General features: G+C 49.3%; 1 protein-coding gene across 1 annotated transcript in view; it reads left to right on the top strand.

Annotated features, from left to right (window-relative positions):
* The window catches only part of CRYBG3 (crystallin beta-gamma domain containing 3), a 140,919-nt gene that overhangs the window by 120,012 nt on the left and 2,527 nt on the right, over window positions 1–18,380 (top strand). Inside the window, exons 18-21 of the mRNA XM_054714056.1 lie at window positions 6,573–6,712; window positions 8,635–8,758; window positions 16,842–17,000; window positions 18,066–18,225. Of these exons, the coding sequence (XP_054570031.1) occupies window positions 6,573–6,712; window positions 8,635–8,758; window positions 16,842–17,000; window positions 18,066–18,225 (583 nt within the window). The remainder of the gene's footprint in view (window positions 1–6,572; window positions 6,713–8,634; window positions 8,759–16,841; window positions 17,001–18,065; window positions 18,226–18,380) is intronic.

Here is an 18,380-nt window from a genome sequence, read left to right as displayed (position 1 = left end):
TTGGGTCTCTTAGTGCCGCCTTAGTGATTTATATAAACTCATAAAAATATTATCTCAGTCATTTTCTGCAGTTCTTTCTCAAACTACCTGCACTGTCATTTTAAAACCATTTCTGTGATCCCTGCCATCAAACTTCCTGTTGTTTTCCTTAATATAAATTTCTAGATACAGAATTGCTAGATCGCCTTTGAGTTTGGGAGTGAACTCTGTGGCATTAAAGGACAACAATAGCCTTTTAAAAAATGTCTTTGTAGGCATTCTGCCAAAGGAAGAGGGAAAATTTACACAGGTACTGTTTTGTTAGCATGATACTTAACATTTCAATCACATTTTCATAATCTTTCAATTTTTTCCTCTCTGTGATTTAAAAGTTACATCATGTTAGCCATTAAATGCCTTCAACATAGGTGTCCGTAGCTCTTACCACAGCAAACCCTGCTCGGGCGAGTGTTGCAAACCCTGATGGTTGGTTATGAGCCCGGTCCAGGCTGCTTGCCTGTCTGCCCTTCCTTACAAATTAGTCACTCAACAAGTAGTAGAGAGTGTGAGGAGGTAAGCTGAAATGCTTTTTTAAAAGCTGAAGGGTGAAGATGTAGACAGAGTTCAACATAGAGCCAGGAGCTTATCTGTGGGTGATGACTGTCCATTTGTTTTCAGGCACCAGTTCCAGTGGGTAACTTACTGCTGGCTGCCTGTCTAACCCATTGCTGTTCTGAACTCTATAAGTGCATTTGTTCTATAAACTGGTGGGACGCTTCCAGCTTTTGTTACAGACAGCAGAAGAGGCCCTGGTCTGCCTGCGGCCACTCAGTGACTAGAGCTGACTTTCTATTCCTGACCTGTTGGTGGCATTTCCTGAGGGAAATCAATGTTCCTGGCACCTCTGCACTCCCAGCTAGCTGCCTCCCTGTCACCGTGATCGGTACATTCTTTCCCAGCCTCCTCTAATCCCTAGCTCCGCACGGTCCAGTTCCCTAGCACTGGCCACATGTGGTGGTTTAAATTTGGGTGAATAATAAAACGAACTCAGGCCCGTGGTCACAGGAGCCAGATGCTCAGTGGCCTACAGCCTCGTGGAAGAGAGTGCCGGCCGACGTTCTGTCACTGCAGAACGTTCTGTGGGCAGTGCCCCCCACCTTCCCTGGTCAGCATAACGTACAAAGAGCTCACACACTTACCAGTTTTTAAAACCTGACCATGTTGTGGCCTTCTTTTCCTACCCTTTTATTCGTGCACTGACCCCATCAGAGGTTCTGGACTGACGGATGGTCCTTCCCTAGAACCGTCCTAGTGACCTGCATTACTCAGCTCCTTTCTGTGGCACTATCCCTTCCACAGGGCTCCGGCCACTAGCTCATTTCCCTCCTCCTCCTCACACTATTCCAACAAACGGACTGTATTCCAACACCCCATCTGCACTTCCTCGCCACGCACTCTGCCCTCACAGCCTGGACTCCACCACCATCTCCGACAAGCCGCTCAAACAGGCATTTGTAGGCCACCAGCTGCCTCCTGCTTGCCAAACCCAAACAGCCCCATCACAGCCACCACCCCCTCAGTGTCGCAGAAGCGGTTGGTACTCAGTTTTCCCCTTTCCATGATATTTTCTCTTCCGGCTCTCCTCGCCTGGCCACGTGTCCCGTCAGCCCCACCGTCTTCCGAGTCAGCGCAGTTCTGTCCTCCTTTCACTTCCTCTTCTCCCCCACGTCTGGCTCCAGCCATTGCCCAGATTCAAGAGTGCCCAGACCTGCAGTCTCCACACTAGATTTTTCCCTCAACTCCAGATCAGAGGTCCAAGTTTGCTGAGTATCTCAGTTAAGATTACCCACCTCTGTTTCAACTTTGAAACATTCACTTCAAGTAAAGTTCTTAGCTCTGAGCATCTTTCCCCTCCAGGTTTCCTTATCTATGACCAGTTATCCCACCACATCTCTTCCCACTTCTCACTCCTTTCCCTCACCCCTTCCCTTAGTCTATCATGTCTCTCTTCTCCCTGGGATGGTTTTCCTGGCCGTCCTTATTCACCAGTCCTGACCTTCCACGCCCGCCGCCCCCATGGCAGTTCTGGCTCTCTGCCTTGGCCTGAGAAACAGCCTCTGTGCTGCTATTTTTATGTCATTCTCTCTTTCCCTTTTTTTTTTTTTCTTTAATATATTTTTACTAGAGGACCGGTGCATGAAGTTTGTGCACTTGTGGCAGGGGGTGTGGGGGGGGTTCCCTCAGCCCGGCCTGCACCCTCTCGCAGTCCGGGATCCCTTGGGGGATGTCTGCCTGCCAGCTTAGGCTCGATCCCCCTGGAGATTGGGCCTAAGCTGTCAGGCGGGCATCCCTCTCGCAATCTGGGATCCCTCGCTCCTTACCGCCTGCCTGCTCACTCCTTAGCACTGCTGCTCCTTAGCGCTGCCACAGACCACCACCGCTGCGCTCACCAGCCATGAGCCTGGCTTCTGGCTGAGTGGCACTCGCGCTGTGAGAAGGCACTGACCACCAGGGGCCAGCTCCTGCATTGAGCGTCTGCCTCCTGGTGGTCAGTGCGCATCATAGCAACCAGTTGTTCTGGTCATTCCTCCGTAACAGTCGCTTAGGCTTTTATTATATAGATTGATTTCAGAGAGGAAAGAAGAGGGCGGGAGAGAGAAACATGAATGATGAGAGAGAATCATTGATCAGCTGCCTCCTGCACATTCTACATTGGGGATCAAGCCCTCAACCCAGACATGTCTCTGACCAGGATTTGAACCAGGACCTCCTGGTTCATAGGTCGATACTCAACCACTGAGCCACACCAGCCAGGCAATTCTTTCCTTCACTCATGTTGCCAGATACAGTTCCTGAAGGCCATTTATTTAAAAGTACTCACAAACACACACATATATATGAAAGCACATGCATAATAATTACCCATGTAAATTTTTGAATAAACAATATATTCCCATGGTTTAAAACCCAAAAAGTACCAAAAGGCATGTAGTAAAAAACTTGGCTCCTACTTGTGCCCTTTATCTTCTCAGATCCTATCCTACTGAAGGGTAGTCATGGTTAGTTTTATATTTTTTAAGAACATTTTTAATATACATACAAGTACACAAACTGGGGGGAGAGGGGACAAAAGTAGGTTTATAGTTGTGAGTATACAACTTGTATTATTAATTATATTATTTTCCATTTGAACCTACTTTTGCCCCACCTTGTGTACATGTATGTAAGTTTTCCCTTTTTGTCATCATGATAACATAAGTATGCTATTTTACACTATTCTTTATTTTTAAGATTTTTTAATTAATTTTTTAGAGAGGACAAAGAGGGAGAGGGAGAGAGAGGCATTGATCTGCTGTCTACTGCACTCTCCCTACTGAGGATAAAGCCTGCATCCCAGGCATGTGTCCTGACTGGGAGTCGAACCAGCAACCTTTTGGTGCACAGGACAACACCCAACCAACCAACTGAGCCACACAGGGCTACACTATTCTTCACTTAGTATTTGCTTCTAAAAAATAAATCTTATATCCCTAGCTGGTTTGGCTCAGTGGAGAGCATCAGCCTGCAGACCGCAGGGTCCCAGGTTCAATTCCGGTCAAGGGCACAAGCCTGAGTTGCGGGCTCGATCCCCAGTAGGGGGCGTGCAGGAGGCAGCCAGTCAATGATTCTCTCTCACCATTGATGTTTCTATCTCTCTCTCCCTCTCCCTTCCTCTCTGAAATCAATAAAATTATATTTAAAAAAAATAAAAACTTACAGATCTTTCATAAAGATCTCATTTGTATAGCTATATAGAATTCCTCTATGAATGCATCATAATTTATTTAACCAGTCCCCTCTTGATGGACATTTAACTCATTCCCCATCCTTTGCTATTCCTAGCACTTTTGCAAGGAAGAACACATTTATAACTCATTTTGCTCTTGTGCAAGTATATGCGCAGGTCAGCTGTGAGTCAGTTCTCTGCTGACCGTTGGCTGACCTTGCACAGTGCCTGCTGCTGGTGCCCCACTTCTCACGTACCAAGTTACAGACCCTCAGCCCAGTCCTAGTCCCAGTCCTCAGGCCTTCGAGGACTCCCCCCTGCAGCGGTTCTGTCTCCACCTGTCAGTATCGGAGGAGAATCAGCAGCTCAGTGGACAGTGGCAAGCAGTGGGAGCAGGTGACACTGTGGCCTGTTGGACTCTAGTCTAGCTAAACAGCTCGACTTGCTCTTCCCCTAGCACACCCCAAGCAGTTTTTTTTTTCTTTTTTAAAGAATAGTTTATTGATTTTTTAGAGAGAGAAACATTGATGTGAGAGCATAATGTTGATTGGCAGCTTCCTGCACGTCCCCCTACTGGGGATCGAGCCTGAAACCTGGGCATATGCCCTGCCTTGGAATGGAACCAGCTACCTCTCGGTTCATGGGAAGACACCCGACCGACTGAGCCACCTTGCCAGAGCACACCCCAAGCAGTTTCTGTCTCCCTCCCTTTACACAGAGTGCCTCCCCTCTACTCTCTCCGGGCCCTCCAAATCCATTGCATCCTATAGACTGAGCTCACACGCTACCACATCCATGAAACTTCCTTGATTCCTACTCCTTCCTGCTAAAAATGTTCTAGCCTTCCACCGAGTGCTCTCACAGGCCACCTTTCTCCCTGGATTAGGTTACAGAACCTGCAGTTGTCCTACGTTAGCTGCTAGTTAGTAATGCCTGGAACACAAGCATGGTGCCTTGCTTTGATTTCTTGTTTGTTTTTATTTTCCCTTATCATGGGTCAATTTCCTTTATTTTTCTTCATCAAAATTTATTTTTTTTCTCAAAGGTAGAAAGGATCCTATCTCTGCATGGGAAACACCTGGGCTGGGGCTGGTCCCTTACCCACTCAGGTTCCCTGTGTCAGCGAGGAGTGCTGGGAGTCAGCGGCGCCTGACAGAGCCCTCTCAGCATAGTTCTCAGGGCTTCCTGCCAGCTCGCCAGTTGCCCACGTGTGGAACAGGCCTGTTAACTTATTTTTCATTATTTTTTACTTAATTTCCTGTTTATTTTTTATCCCTTATCCTCTCCCTTTTGGCCACCATCAGCTTGTTCTCTATATCTATAGGTCTGTTTCTCTTTTTCTTTTTTTAAATATATTTTATTGATTTTTTACAGAGAGGAAGGGAGAGGGATAGAGAGTTAGAAACATCGATGAAAGAGAAACATCAATCAGCTGCCTCCTGCACACCCCCTACTGGGGATGTGCCCGCAACCAAGGTACATGCCCTTGACCAGAATCGAACCTGGGACCCCTGAGTCCGCAGGCCGACGCTCTATCCACTGAGCCAAACCGGTTAGGGCCTGTTTCTCTTTTTCTATTGTTTCTTTATTTTGGTTTTTATATTTCACATATAAGTGGATCATGTGGTATTTATTCTCTATCTGACATACTTGGTTTGGTATAATATCCTCTTAAGTCCATCCACATTATTGCCAACAGCAAGATTTCATTACTTTTTATTGCTGAAAAACATTCCTGTGTGTGTGTGTGTGTGTGTGTGTGTGTGTGTGTGTTGTGAGAGAGAGAGAGAGAGAGAGAGAGAGAGAGAGAGAGAGAGAGAGAGAGAGATCACTTCCTCCTTATCCATGCATCTATTGATGGGTATCTGGGTGGCATCCATATCTTGGCTATTACTAGTAATGCTGCAGTGGACATAGGGCTGCATGTGTCTCTTTTCCAACGAGTGCTTTTGTTTTCATCAGATAAGTGCCCAGAAGCGGAATTACTGAGTTGTATGGCAGGTCTATTTTTAAGTGTTTGAGCAATCTCCAGACTTCTCCATTAGTGGCTACACTAAGTTACAGTCCCACCAACAGTGTACAAGGGTTCCCGTTTCTCCACATCCTTGCCAGGACTTATCCTAAGGTTTCAAAAATTTGAAAAACAAAAGAATTAATTTGCCTTAATAAATAAATGTTGAACACACTCCACACACAAAAATAGAGAAAGACATTTTTGGCTCACAAGAGACTTTAAAATAATTACCACAAAATAGGTCTTAATTACTTGGATTTCTCATCCCCCAAAAGTCTCCTAGCATCGTGTCTTGCATATGCTCCGGAACGGGAAAGAGCAGTGTTGATGCTGTTCTTGTCTAACGTGGAGGTTTGGGGGATACTTTCAGTGCAGAAATCACCCCGTCCCTGTGCATGTGGGTTGTTATCGCTAAATTAAAAATGCCTCCTTCTCCCTCCTAGGAATGTTTTTAAGAACCTAGAGCCATAAAGTCTGCATTCTCGGTGGCTGCTGCTGTGCCTCCTGGGGAAGGAGGGTGCCATTCTGTTCCATGTTTATTCTGTTGCCAGCTAAAACCATTGGCAGGATCCAGATGTCCAAATTACAGCATAACCCGCCCTTAACATGTGATTGGAAGCAGGTGTCCATTTTTATTACGAAATTAAGATGGTTTTCTGAAACGTCAATTTTAACTTTAGGTTCCCTTAATTTTTATTTGTTGGAATGACTCTCACCAGTGCAGGTCTGGCTAGAACATCTATAGAGGGTAGAGCAGAAAACTGAGAGGGGGGCCAGGTCCCTGCGCTGCTGACGCCCCTCCTTCACCGGCAGGTCTTTGAGGAGCCCTCCCTCAGCCTCTTCGCGCTGGAGCACTGCGAGGGCCGAGAGCTGCACCTGGAAGAGGCCGTGAACTCGGTTCTGAACAAGGACCTGCACTTCTACACGCAGTCCGTGTGGGTGAAGAGTGGGCTGTAAGTATGGGGCGGGGCGGGGCGAGGTGGGGGGAGCGGCCTGGCTCCGCCGAGGCCTGGGGCAGAGTGGAAAGGGGCCTCTGATTGTTACAGAAAACCAAAGAGCCGAAACCGGTTTGGCTCAGTGGATAGAGCATCGGCCTGCGGACTGAAAGGTCCCAGGTTCGATTCCGGTCAAGGGCATGTACCTTGGTTGGGGGCACATCCCCAGTGTGCAGGAGAGGCAGCTGATCGATGTTTCTAATTACTCTATCCCTCTCCCTTCCTCTCTGTAAAAAATCAATAAAAATAAAAAATATAGTTTAAAAAAAAGAAAACCGGAGAAGAACCAAGCAACACTTAGAGAGATGGAGTTACATTTATTACACGCGGGTCCAGAGGAAAATGTCTCTCAAATTCTGGGCCCCAACATGCAGGAATTTTCCCTATTTATATGTTTTTACCTTCTTTGTCTCCCAAATACGGGGTGTTTCCGGCCCCTTTGCAAGTTCTTAAAGAGCCCCTATGTGCTGAGCCTTGAGACCTCAACCAGAGGCCTGGCCTGGCTCCAGCACTGATAATTTTGTCCAGGGAAGGTTTAATGGCCTCTCTGAAGTGGGAGTAGTCTTATTTTCCTTATTATTCAAGCAAGCAAGCATTTACAGAAGCCAAATAGCAGGGATCTGACGCTCCTCCTCCTCTGCTCTCTCCCGTAATCACAGGGGTTTCTGTTCACGGGGAGACGGCGGGCCAGGCCTCTGGGCGGAGCCGTGGGAGGGAAGGGCTGCCATGTGCTCAGCGCCCGTGTCACAGGGCAGGTCGGCCAGATGACCACAACCATCGAGCCCCCTTTCCTCTCAGAGGAACTTAATTAAACAGCAGCTCGGTGCAGGCCACGGGCTGCTTAAGACAGGTGGTCACTTACTTGTAAGACGAATGGTGTCCCTGTGTTTTGATTTGACATCTCCTTCGTCCCAGAGCATTTATTTCCAGGCTCAGTCCCTTGGTCTGACTGAGCCTGCCTCCCAGCGTTGCTGCCCTCCTCCTGCCTTCCCTCTGCCCTCCTCCTATACCCTCCCCAGCCCTCCTTGTGCCCTCCCCTGCCCTCCTCCTCCCCTCCTCCTGCCCTCCCTCTGCCCTCCTCCTCCCCTCCTCCTGCCCTCCCTCTGCCCTCCTCCTGTACCCTCCCCAGCCCTCCTTGTGCCCTCCCCTGCCCTCCTCCTGCCCTCCCCTGCCCTGCTCCTGCACAGCTGGTGTTGGGAACCAAACGTCCACTAAAGGAACACACAGCCCTCGATGATTAATGTGAAGAGGACTGTTTTTACTTCTTATGACTTTTAAATTTTGTAATCAGTTCTTTGTGTTTAAATATCAGGGTAATGAAAGAGAAAAAAAGCCAAGAATATAAATTAATTTGAAAATTAAGTCAACTGTTATAATAAAACTGCTTTTGCATTATTCACATGTAATAGCAATTTATAATTTTTCTGCAAACTTTTTCACATGGTTTGGTGTTCATTAAACATAAATTAATTTAAGTATAATAACCCCCATATTATATTCCAGTATATTATTTAACACTTAACTCTAAACTGAATTTCATATCCCTGATTATCATACCTTTCACAGCATTTTTATACATTTCTTTTCTTCACATTCCTAAGTGGAACTGATATTTATGGCCTCATCTCAGAAGACTTGGCACCGTCTCATTTCACTCATTTGTAGAGAACTGGTGCCATTGTCCCTTGACTTTCTTATTTCTTGTCTTTTATTACCCTCCTATTCTCACTGTTCAGGACTGTAAGAGATTGGAACACGGGTATTTTTTCCTTAAAATATCTACAAAGTCAGATGTTACAGAACGAACCGTAGCTGGTGTAATACAGGGACTGCCTTTTGTTTTGAAGTCCCTCACTCTCTTCTTTCCTGATCTCACACAGGTGGATAGCTTATGAAGGATCCAATTTCTTGGGAAGACAAATCCTACTCAAACCCAATGAGATCCCAAATTGGACGGCATTCAGCGGGTGGAAAACCATTGGTTCCCTCCGTCCTATGAAGCAGGTAAGGAGAAAAGAACCACGCCATCCAAAATAGCTCGATTTTCTAGTAGAAGTGGCATAAACCACAGCAGCATCTGAAATAATGACCATTTCACTTAGGTTGCCATTTATGTAGCAGGGCGAGTGGACTAGGGGATACTGTATATTTTAACCAGTTCATAATATTCTGTCTACGGTCAATGTTGGATTGTAGCTTTCAGTCCAAATTTCCCGTTTCATGGAAAATGAAGGTATTATAAGCTCTGCAGCAAGCAAATGGGACGAGAATGAACTCGGAAGCTGCACTCGTTTGACTCTCTAAGTATTTGGATTTCCCCCCACTTATAGAATACTCAGGGCGGGTCCTGGCAATTTAATTCAAGTCGCATCTATTGCACTAGTGCTTGTCAGTCTTCTGTTCAGAAGCTTCCCCCTGCACCGAGGGTGTGACCACTCTTCTGTGGCCGAGTGGCCTGGCTCCGCTGCCTCTCCAGTCTCCTGGCTCACGGTCTTCTCCTCACTCTCAAGGTGTGCCCCACGCTCCAGCATCCAGCTGCCCCACTCAGCTGCCAGCACAGGTTTGCCTCTGTCAGGTTCTCCTTCATCGGTTGCCTGGCTGCCTCTTACTCATCTCTCTCAAGTCAACTTGCCTGCCAGGTCCTCAGCGATTCCTCTGTCTCCCTCTCTCCCAGTCTAAGCCGGATCCTAAAGACCTCGTTCTCCTCAGGCCCCTGCATGCGGTTCGTAACGGTGTAGTTATGGTCGGAGCGGTGCTTACACTCTGTTGCAGCCCGTGCAGATTTTGTTTTTTGCACTGCCCCAGTGCCTGTCACAATGTAGGAGCTCAGGGCCTTATTTAATGAAGGAATGAAAGTGAAAATGGATGAATGTTTGACATTATGTAAAGAATTGTGGAGGATGAAGGATAGACATGACTTCTGCCTTTGTGGAGCTTCATTTTGAGGGGTAAAATATCCAGCTCTAAATCTATAATAACAAAAGGGTAATATGCTAATTAGACCAGACATCTTCCGGATGTCCTTCCTGACGAAGCCAGGGCCGGAGGGGTGCCAGCTGGGTCCTGGGTGCCTGCGGGTGGCCCGGGGGAAGCCAGCCGGGGTTCTAGGTGCCAGAGGGAAGCCGGTGCGGGCAGCCAGAGGAAGGCAGGCCTACTCTTGCATGAATTTTCGTGCATTGGGCCTCTAGTCCTATATAATAAAAGGCTAATATGCAAATTGTCCCTTCTACCAGGAGTTCGACCAGGAGGCGGAACCAGCCAGCCAACCGCCCGTGGCCCTTCCCCGCAGCCGACCTGGCCCGATCAGCCACAACCGGGGCGGGCTGGCGGGACCCCACCCATGCATGAATTCATGCACCGGGCCTCTAATCCTACCTTATAATAGAGAAATATGCAAATTGACCGCACCTCCGCTATGCCCATGATTGGGCCTGCGAGAGGCTGGGGGCGGGACTCCGGGTGGCCTATCCGGCCTTTGAGAAGAGCAAGATGGCGGTGCCCAATCCTCTTAGTTCCGGGGGTCTGGGGCGGCGATCGCCACGGGGGGGCGTGTCCGCTCCGAGCCAGGCGCTGCCGGGGGTCTGGGGCTGCTATCGCCACCCTGGGGGGCGTGTCCGGTCCGAGCCAGGAGATGCCAGGGGTCCCTGGACGGCGATCGCCACCCTGGGGGGCGTGTCCGGTCCAAGCCAGGCGCTGCCGGGGTCCGAGCCAGGCGATCGCCACCCGGGGGGGCGTGTCCGGTCCAAGCCAGGCGCTGCCGGGGGTCTGAGGAGGCGATCGCCACCCTGGGGGGCGTGTCCGGTCCGAGCCAGGCGCTGCCGGGGGTCTGAGGAGGCGATCGCCACCCTGGGAGGCGTGTCCGGTCCGAGCCAGGCGCTGCCGGGGTCCGAGCCAGGCGATCGCCACCCGGGGGGGCGTGTCCGGTCCGAGCCAGGCGCTGCCGAGGGTCTGAGCCAGGCGATCGCCACCCTGGGGGGCGTGTCGGGTCCGAGCCAGGCGATCGCCACCCGGGGGGGCGTGTCCGGTCCAAGCCAGGCGCTGCCGGGGGTCTGAGCCAGGCGATCGCCACCCTGGGGGGCGTTTCCGGTCCGAGCCAGGCGATGCCAGGGGTCCCTGGACGGCGATCGCCACCCTGGGGGGCGTGTCCGGTCTGAGCCAGGCGCTGCCGGGGGTCTGAGGAGGTGATCGCCACCCTGGGGGGCGTGTCCGGTCCAAGCCATGCGCTGCCGGGGGTCTGAGGAGGCGATCGCCACCCTGGGGGGCGTGTCCGGTCCGAGCCAGGCGCTGCCGGGGGTCTGAGCCAGGCGATCGCCACCCGGGGGGGCGTGTCCGGTCTGAGCCAGGCGCTGCCGGGGTCCGAGCCAGGCGATCGCCACCCGGGGGTGGCGTGTCCGGTCCAAGCCAGGCGCTGCCGGGGGTCCGAGCCAGGCGATCGCCACCCGGGGGGGCGTGTCCGGTCCGAGCCAGGCGCTGCCGGGGGTCCCGAGCCAGGCAATCGCCACCCGCGGGGGTGTGTGCAGTCCGAGCCAGGCACATACGGGGGTCCGGAGCCAGGTGATGGCCACCCTGCGGGGCGTGTGCGTTCCGAGCCAGGCAATCGCCACCCTGGGGGGGCGAGTCCGGCTGAGCCAGGCGCTCCGGGGGATCCGGGGGCCATCGCCACCCTGGGTGGGGCGTGGCAGGACTCGCCCAGCCCCTCCCAGGGTCCCTGGGAACATTGCAGGCATGTGGTTGCTGAGACCCAGACCAGGCCTCTGGCCACAGATTCATAGCTTTGCGGAGACCTAGGGCAGGGATCTGCTTCATCTGCAGAGAGACAGAGGTTCTGCAGTGCCCCCAAGATGTGGGTGGGCCCAGCCAGGGGTCAAGGGGCATGGAAGGACTCCTGGCAGAGGGGCAAGGACCCTCACCCCTGAGGCGGGGGTTGAGGGATGGAGCCACCTCAGTGAAGGGGTACTGCACTGCAGGGTACTGGACTGACTGACCTGATTCAGAGAAGCTCCCAGTGCTAATGGGCCTCGCTCAGGCAGCCTTCACACTTCAGAGGCAGTGACTACTGCTCCTGCCTTCACCCAAAAGCAAGCTCGCTACACCCTGCCCCATAGCAGAGCATGCCTAGGCAGTGAGTGGGAAGCCTTCCACCTGCTTCGGAGAAGGGGTGGCAGTAAAGAATGGGGGGAGAGGAAAGAATGTGGAGCATCCGCAATGAAGAGGTGCTTGAGAAAGAGGCTCGGAAGCCTGACTGCAAGGTTTGTTCTGTTTGCTGGGCCGCTGCCCCTTAGGAAGCGCAAAGAGCATGGCTCTGAGGGCTTCCTGTGTGCTCTGAGGGCTTCCTGAGTCAAGTTCCACAGCCAACTGGAATTGGCCTCAGTTTCCTGGTCTGTAAAATGGATGAAGCGTGTCCCAGTGCCTTCACTGAGCTTTGATGGCCAATTGAGATACTATATAAAGAAAATGAGGGAAGAAGTGAGTAAGAAAAGTAAGGACAAAAAAACACAAAAGAAAGATTGAAAGGAACCTGTAAACCCATTGTCACTTAAATAGGGAATATAGTCAGTAGTGTTGTAATGATGGTATGATGCCAGGTGGGTACTAGAAATATCGGGGAACACTTTGTAAAGTATATGATTGTCTAACCACTATTCTGTAACTAATATAAAACCTGAAACCAATACAAAATAATGTTGAATATAAAGAAATGAAAATTGGAGTGAAATTTTTATAAATTTCAAAGTTTAAATAAAAGCTGTAAAGGGAGGAAGGGGAGAATAAAAAGTGTTTTTCATTTTGCCACTTCATTAAAAAGACAGTTGTCTTTATGTGATGCTTTTATACTTTTCTAAGTCATTATCTCATTTTAATTTCCGGGCAACTTAAAGACAAGATAAGTATTCCCTCCACTATTCAAAGAAAGGAAATCTTGGTGTCTGGTCCTAATGATTCAATCGTCAAGCCCTTATTGTAAAGCAGGGTTAGTAAAATTTTCTGTGCAGGGTCCTATCTATACTAATAAAAGCCTTGGGGGTGATCAGGCCAGCAGGGGAGGGTATTTGGGGGCAATCAGGCCCGCAGAGGAGCAGTTAGGTGTCAATCAGGCCAGCAAGGAAGCAGTTAGCGGGCAATCAGGCAGGTAGGTGAGCGGTTAGGAGCCAGCAGTCCCGGATTGTGAGAAGTATGTCCAACTGCAGGATTAGGCCCGATTCCCCAGGAATCGGGCCTAATCCTGCAGTTGGACATCCCCCGAGGGGTCCCATATTAGAGAGGGTGCAAGCTGGGCTGAGGGACACCCTCCCCAGTACACGAATTTCGTGCACCGGGCCTCTAGTAGTAACATAAAATGCAAAACCGTGTGATCATCCAGAAGCCACGGCAGTGCTGGCACGGAGAAGGGCAGTGTGGATGTGTGGGAGGGTGCAGGTTTCAGGAGGGGGAACCACAGGCTGCTGGGTCAGATGGTCAGTGGATATGCCATTTGCACTTTTCTCTAGAGGCCGTTCCTTACTTGATTCCAGCAACAGCTCTTTAAGGCGGGAGTGTTTTTCCCATTTTCTAGATGGAAAAATAAGGCCCGGGGAGGTAAAGCAAATTGGCAAGAATCATCCAAGTGTCAGAACCAGGATTCAAACCAAATCGATTGTCCTCTAAACTCTGTGTTCTTAGGCAACCGCACCCTACTCTCCTCCAAAATGAGATCCGTGTTTGCAGAGGTCACCCTGTGTTCCAGGCACTGAGCTCAGCGGAACATTTGACATGAGTGCTGAGGCTCTGAGGTTCAGGTCTGACACACTGTTAAGTAGATGATGGCGAATAAAAACCTGGCCTAATTGGCTGCCCTGCCAGCGTGGCTCAGTGGTTGAGCATTGACCTATGAACCAGGAGGTCACGATTTAATTCCCAGTCAAGGCACATGCCCAGTAGGGGCTATGCAGGAGGCAGCCAATCAATGATTCTCTCATCACTGATGTTTTTATCTCTCTCTCCCTCTCCCTTCCTCCCTGAAATTAACAAAATATATATTTATTTTTTAAAAACTGACCTAATTGGTCGTGCTATCTCTCTCTCTCTCTCTCTCTCTCTCTCTCTCTCTCTCTCTCTCACTCACTCACACACACCTTCATTCCCACCACTCTGGTTCCGTTGGTTCAAATCGTAGCCCTGTCACCGGTAAGCAATGTGGCTTTGGGCTGGAATGTCACCTCATCTCTTGGCACCTAAGACTCCTCACTGGTGAGACAGTGACCGCAGTCGGTCCTTCTCACTGTCATGAGGATTAAATAAGATACATGAAGAACTTGCCACACTCCTGGCTCGTGTTACTATAGTAACACATTTATCTTGCAAGTACCATTCACATGTCCCTGGAGAGAATCAGAGTTGCTCTTCTGAGAGGTCCCGGACGTCAGTGGGCTTTCCTGGCAGAAAAGGTGATCCAGGTTTCCTGACCTTCACACGCTTATTCTTCCCTCCTGGCACATGGGATGATCGGTAATCGCATGGGAAAAAGCTAGGTAGAAGTGGGACTTCCGTGGTTTTTACCAACCATTCAATAATGTTTAATTCTGTGTTGTTAGAAACTCTAAAATGTTTCCCTCACCTCTGAAAGGCAATTCCTTGCTGGGGAAGGAGGTCCCTGCCCATTGCTCAGGGCCCTGAGAATTAAAGATAACTAGAACAACAGCCTCTTGCTTTACATAGAGGCTTTTTTGACAGTTAACATTGTTATTCTTGCATTGTGCTTTAGGAAATACCTGATTCCTATTCTGGTTAAGCATTTAATTTCAAAATAATATTTTAACAGGGATTGTTTTTCTTGTTGTCTATTTAGGCCACAGCTTTGAAACGCAGCCAAGGAATTCTGGGTTTCTAAAACAGTACTATAGGCCTTATTGTCCTTTTGGTAAGGCTGTTGGTACTGCTTTAATTCATATTCTTCTTTTTATTATTACTGATTTTTTACAGAGAGGAAGAGAGAGGGATAGAGAGTTAGAAACATCAATGAGAGAGAAACATCAATCAGCTGCCTCCTGCACACCCCCTACTAGGGATGTGCCCGCAACCAAGGTACATGCCCTTGACTGGAATCGAACCTGGGACCCTTGAGTCTGCAGGCCGACGCTCTGTCTACTGAGCCAAACCAGTTAGGGCTTTAATTCATATTCTTGCCTAGAAATTTAGGAATAATTACAATGCGATTCTCTTTGAGGTTGGGAATTGGGAAGTCACTGAAGCACTTAAAATGCGTATCAGTGCTTTACAGTCTAATTACAGAGGAGTCAGAGTACAAGTGTGCAATAAGGGTAATTAGTGCCTGGCTTGAGTTAATTGAGTAAACCTGGGATGTTTGTTCCTAACATAATTGGAACTCTGTCCTCTGTGAAGGTCATGCCTGGTTTCTTACATGTACAAGGTAAGGAAACTGTAATAAAGATATAATGAAACCTCAAGAATTAATAATTGGCCCTAGCCGGTTTGGCTCAGTGGATAGTGTCGGCCTGTGGACTGAGGGGTCCCGGGTTCAATTCCGGTCAAGGACACGTACCTCGGTTGCACGCTCCTGGCCCTGGTCGGGGGCATGCGGGAGGCAATCAACTGATGTGTCTCTCTCACATCAGTGTTCCTCTCCCTTCCACTCTCTCTAAAAGTCAATGGAAAAAATATCCTCGGGTGAGGATTAAAAACAAGAATAATTGCAGTGGGAAACCAGGCTGGATTATAGAAACTTAAATATGTTACTGTCACATTACGAATGCGGAAGTTGTGGTTTGAAACGTGTAGAACATTTTGCCAAGTAGAGGTCTTTTTCACCTTCTTTCAATGACCAGATAAAATATCGTCTATTCCCTTAAGTGTTCAAAGTGTTCGTTTCCTTAGGAAGGCTAAACATGGCAGCAGTGTGCCCAATTCCAGTGGCTTTGCACTGATTTATCACAAAGGTTGAGATAGAATAGCCATTGCTGGTCTTGCCGTGATACTTTATTGCATCGACCTGACACATTTCTCAGCGAAAGTCCTCCCTTATTAAATAACAGACCACTTGTTAGTACTTAGCAAGGTTCTAACTGGGAGGCAACACCTGACCCAGGGTCGGGGTGTTGCGCGTCCTCTCTGTTAACCCACGAAGACCGGAGGCCTACGTTTCGGGGCTGAAGACCAGCTTGCGTGGAGCCTGTCGGGTGCTGTCCTTCCACCATCTCGCTGAGCACACGGCCGCCTCTGGGACCCGCCTCTCACCCCGTCTGAGGGTAGTGAGCGCTGTGCAGCACAGGCCTTGGAGCATCCTGCGGAGGGGAGGGCTTGGGTGCAGACAGACCTTGCTTCTCCACCTCCGTGGTAACCTTTCTGATAAAATTCAGGTCATAATTATACTTTGTTAAAGGGTTGTTCTGGTTAGTAATACTGACAGATAATATAGTAGCCCAGAAAGCATTTAGTATTAAGTTTTTTATATTTCCTATTGTCTGTAGAGGCTAGTCCTAGATTTAATGTTTTAAAACTTCCTATGTTCCACATCCAGGGGATGAAGTCCTTCGTTACCCAGTTTTCAGTCAACAGTGTAAAGGCCAACAAAGTGGAATGTAAACAAGGAGCTTACAGCGGCTCCTGGGCCCTCAGCCACCCGGGCTTTTCAGTCCTCCCACAGCAGTCGCTTGGCACTTAGTCACAGCTCAGGACGGTGTCCGATGGTTGCACAGAGCTGCTGCGAGATCCTCGTAGGTGGTACCTGGCCGTGTTCCTGCTCCCCTGCCTCCCCAGTTACAGCACAGCAGCCATTAAGCTTGTCAAGTCCCTAATGCCACCCCCGTGCCACATGGAATTCTAGAGAATGAAAGTATTACCTTTACTCTTCTAAAGGACATTTTTCAGAAAAATATAATAGAGATTGTAAGTTGGAGCTTTGTGCTCAGTGGTGTAAGGATTTGCTAATAGGAAATATTAATTTATATATATATTTGCTAAAGGGACTGAGTGAAACTGACAGGAACACGCTAAATCCCGTCACCTCTCCCTTCCCCCCTCCAAGCTGCCTCTTTGGAAGGACTGATCTCCACATTCAACAGGTTTTTCCTAACTGTTTCCCCCGTCGCAGCCTGCAGTGTACATCAGGATCAAGAACCGGGCCCAGAACCAGTACCTGACGGTCGCTGGAAACGCCGCTGACGCCCGGGCGACCTCGGTGTGCACCGCCCCCTACAGCGGGAAGAACACGCAGGTCTGGCACTACTGCCGGGGACTCTTCAAATCCAAGGTAACCAGCGCTCAGACCAGGCCCTGCTGGTGGGTTTGGGCTTGTTCTTTTGGAAACCAGAATCTGTCACATCAAAAGGCGTGAAAAACTAACGGAACTTCCTAGAAACAGTTTGTCCCGTGATTATATACTAGTAAATACTGGTGCTTATACATGAAAGTGAACTGGACTTAGAGAAGTTTTTGATCTAGGAAATTCAGTTTCTATTTTAAAGTAAAATCTAAGAGGACCACACACTGTGCTCTGAATGGTTCTTTGGAACCAATGGTGAGTCACTGGGTCCAGCTGGGCGTGTGCTGCTCAGGTGAGCTGCTCCTTTGAAGCCCAGATGGAACTGGCTGGCTTTGGGATTCCAAACCTGGTGGTGCCTTCTCATTTCCAAAATGTACCGTGAAGCAGTTAGAGAAGAAGCTGTCACTGGAGAAAGCCTAGAAAATAAAATCTAGGTTTCTGTTTCTCCGAGACCCCTCCATGCCTGATGCTGTGGGGAATAAAAGTTTTAAAATGGTCCAAGTATATTGTATTGTCTCGCCAGTGGATTGTCTACTTTCATCTCATGCTTCACCAAAAATGAAAAGCATTAAGAAAACTAAGTTCTTTGAGCTAATACTTTTAAGCTAGCAGGGACTTAACATGTAATTCCAGTCCAACAGACATTTATTGAACAGCTGTTGTCAGATGTAGGCATCTTTTTAAAAACAAGTACCTCTGTTTCAGGTTTATTTCTGTACCATTTCCTCCCATCAGCGACAAGGAAGACTTTTTGAAAGCTTACTGAGTTACGCTGTGTATGGTATTCTTTCAGATGGGCAGTCACAAATGTCTGTGATTTGTTCACACGGAAGAAAAGGACCCGGCTGCACCCTCCCTCTCGGGAGCACGCCGGCCTTTCCCGCGCCCAAGCTCCAGGGCCCTTCTTTGAGCCGACACAGCCCAGCTGGCTCCCTTCCACTCCCTCTGTAACTTGCTAAATAAACTTTCTCTTCAAGTTTGAAAAGGAAAAAGGGACCCAGTCCAAGGTGTTTCAGCGAACACAGTGCTGCCCATACATTTCTCACCCTGCAGGCCAGCGACACCTGCCTGGATGTGATCGGTGGCCGGGACACGCCCGGAGCGAGGGTGGCCCTGTGGGCGGAGCACGGGCAACTGAGGCAGAAGTGGCGGCTGAACAGAAACGGCACCATCAGCTCCTGTCTCGGCGACCAGCTGGTCCTCGATGTGAAAGGTGGGCCGCGGGGAAACCCCGGGAGTGGTGTGCTGGATCCCATTCTAAGTTAAACCTCCCCTCTCCTGGGTAAAGAACGTCACTGTGTGTAAGAGGAGATTAAGTCATTTTACATTATGTTTGGAAAAAGTTAAGATATGCTGTTTTAACAAACA

The sequence above is a fragment of the Eptesicus fuscus genome, chromosome 3 (assembly GCF_027574615.1).
Source record: "Eptesicus fuscus isolate TK198812 chromosome 3, DD_ASM_mEF_20220401, whole genome shotgun sequence".
Classification (NCBI taxonomy): Eukaryota; Metazoa; Chordata; class Mammalia; order Chiroptera; family Vespertilionidae; genus Eptesicus; species Eptesicus fuscus.
This window is presented reverse-complemented; position numbering and strand designations above follow the sequence as displayed.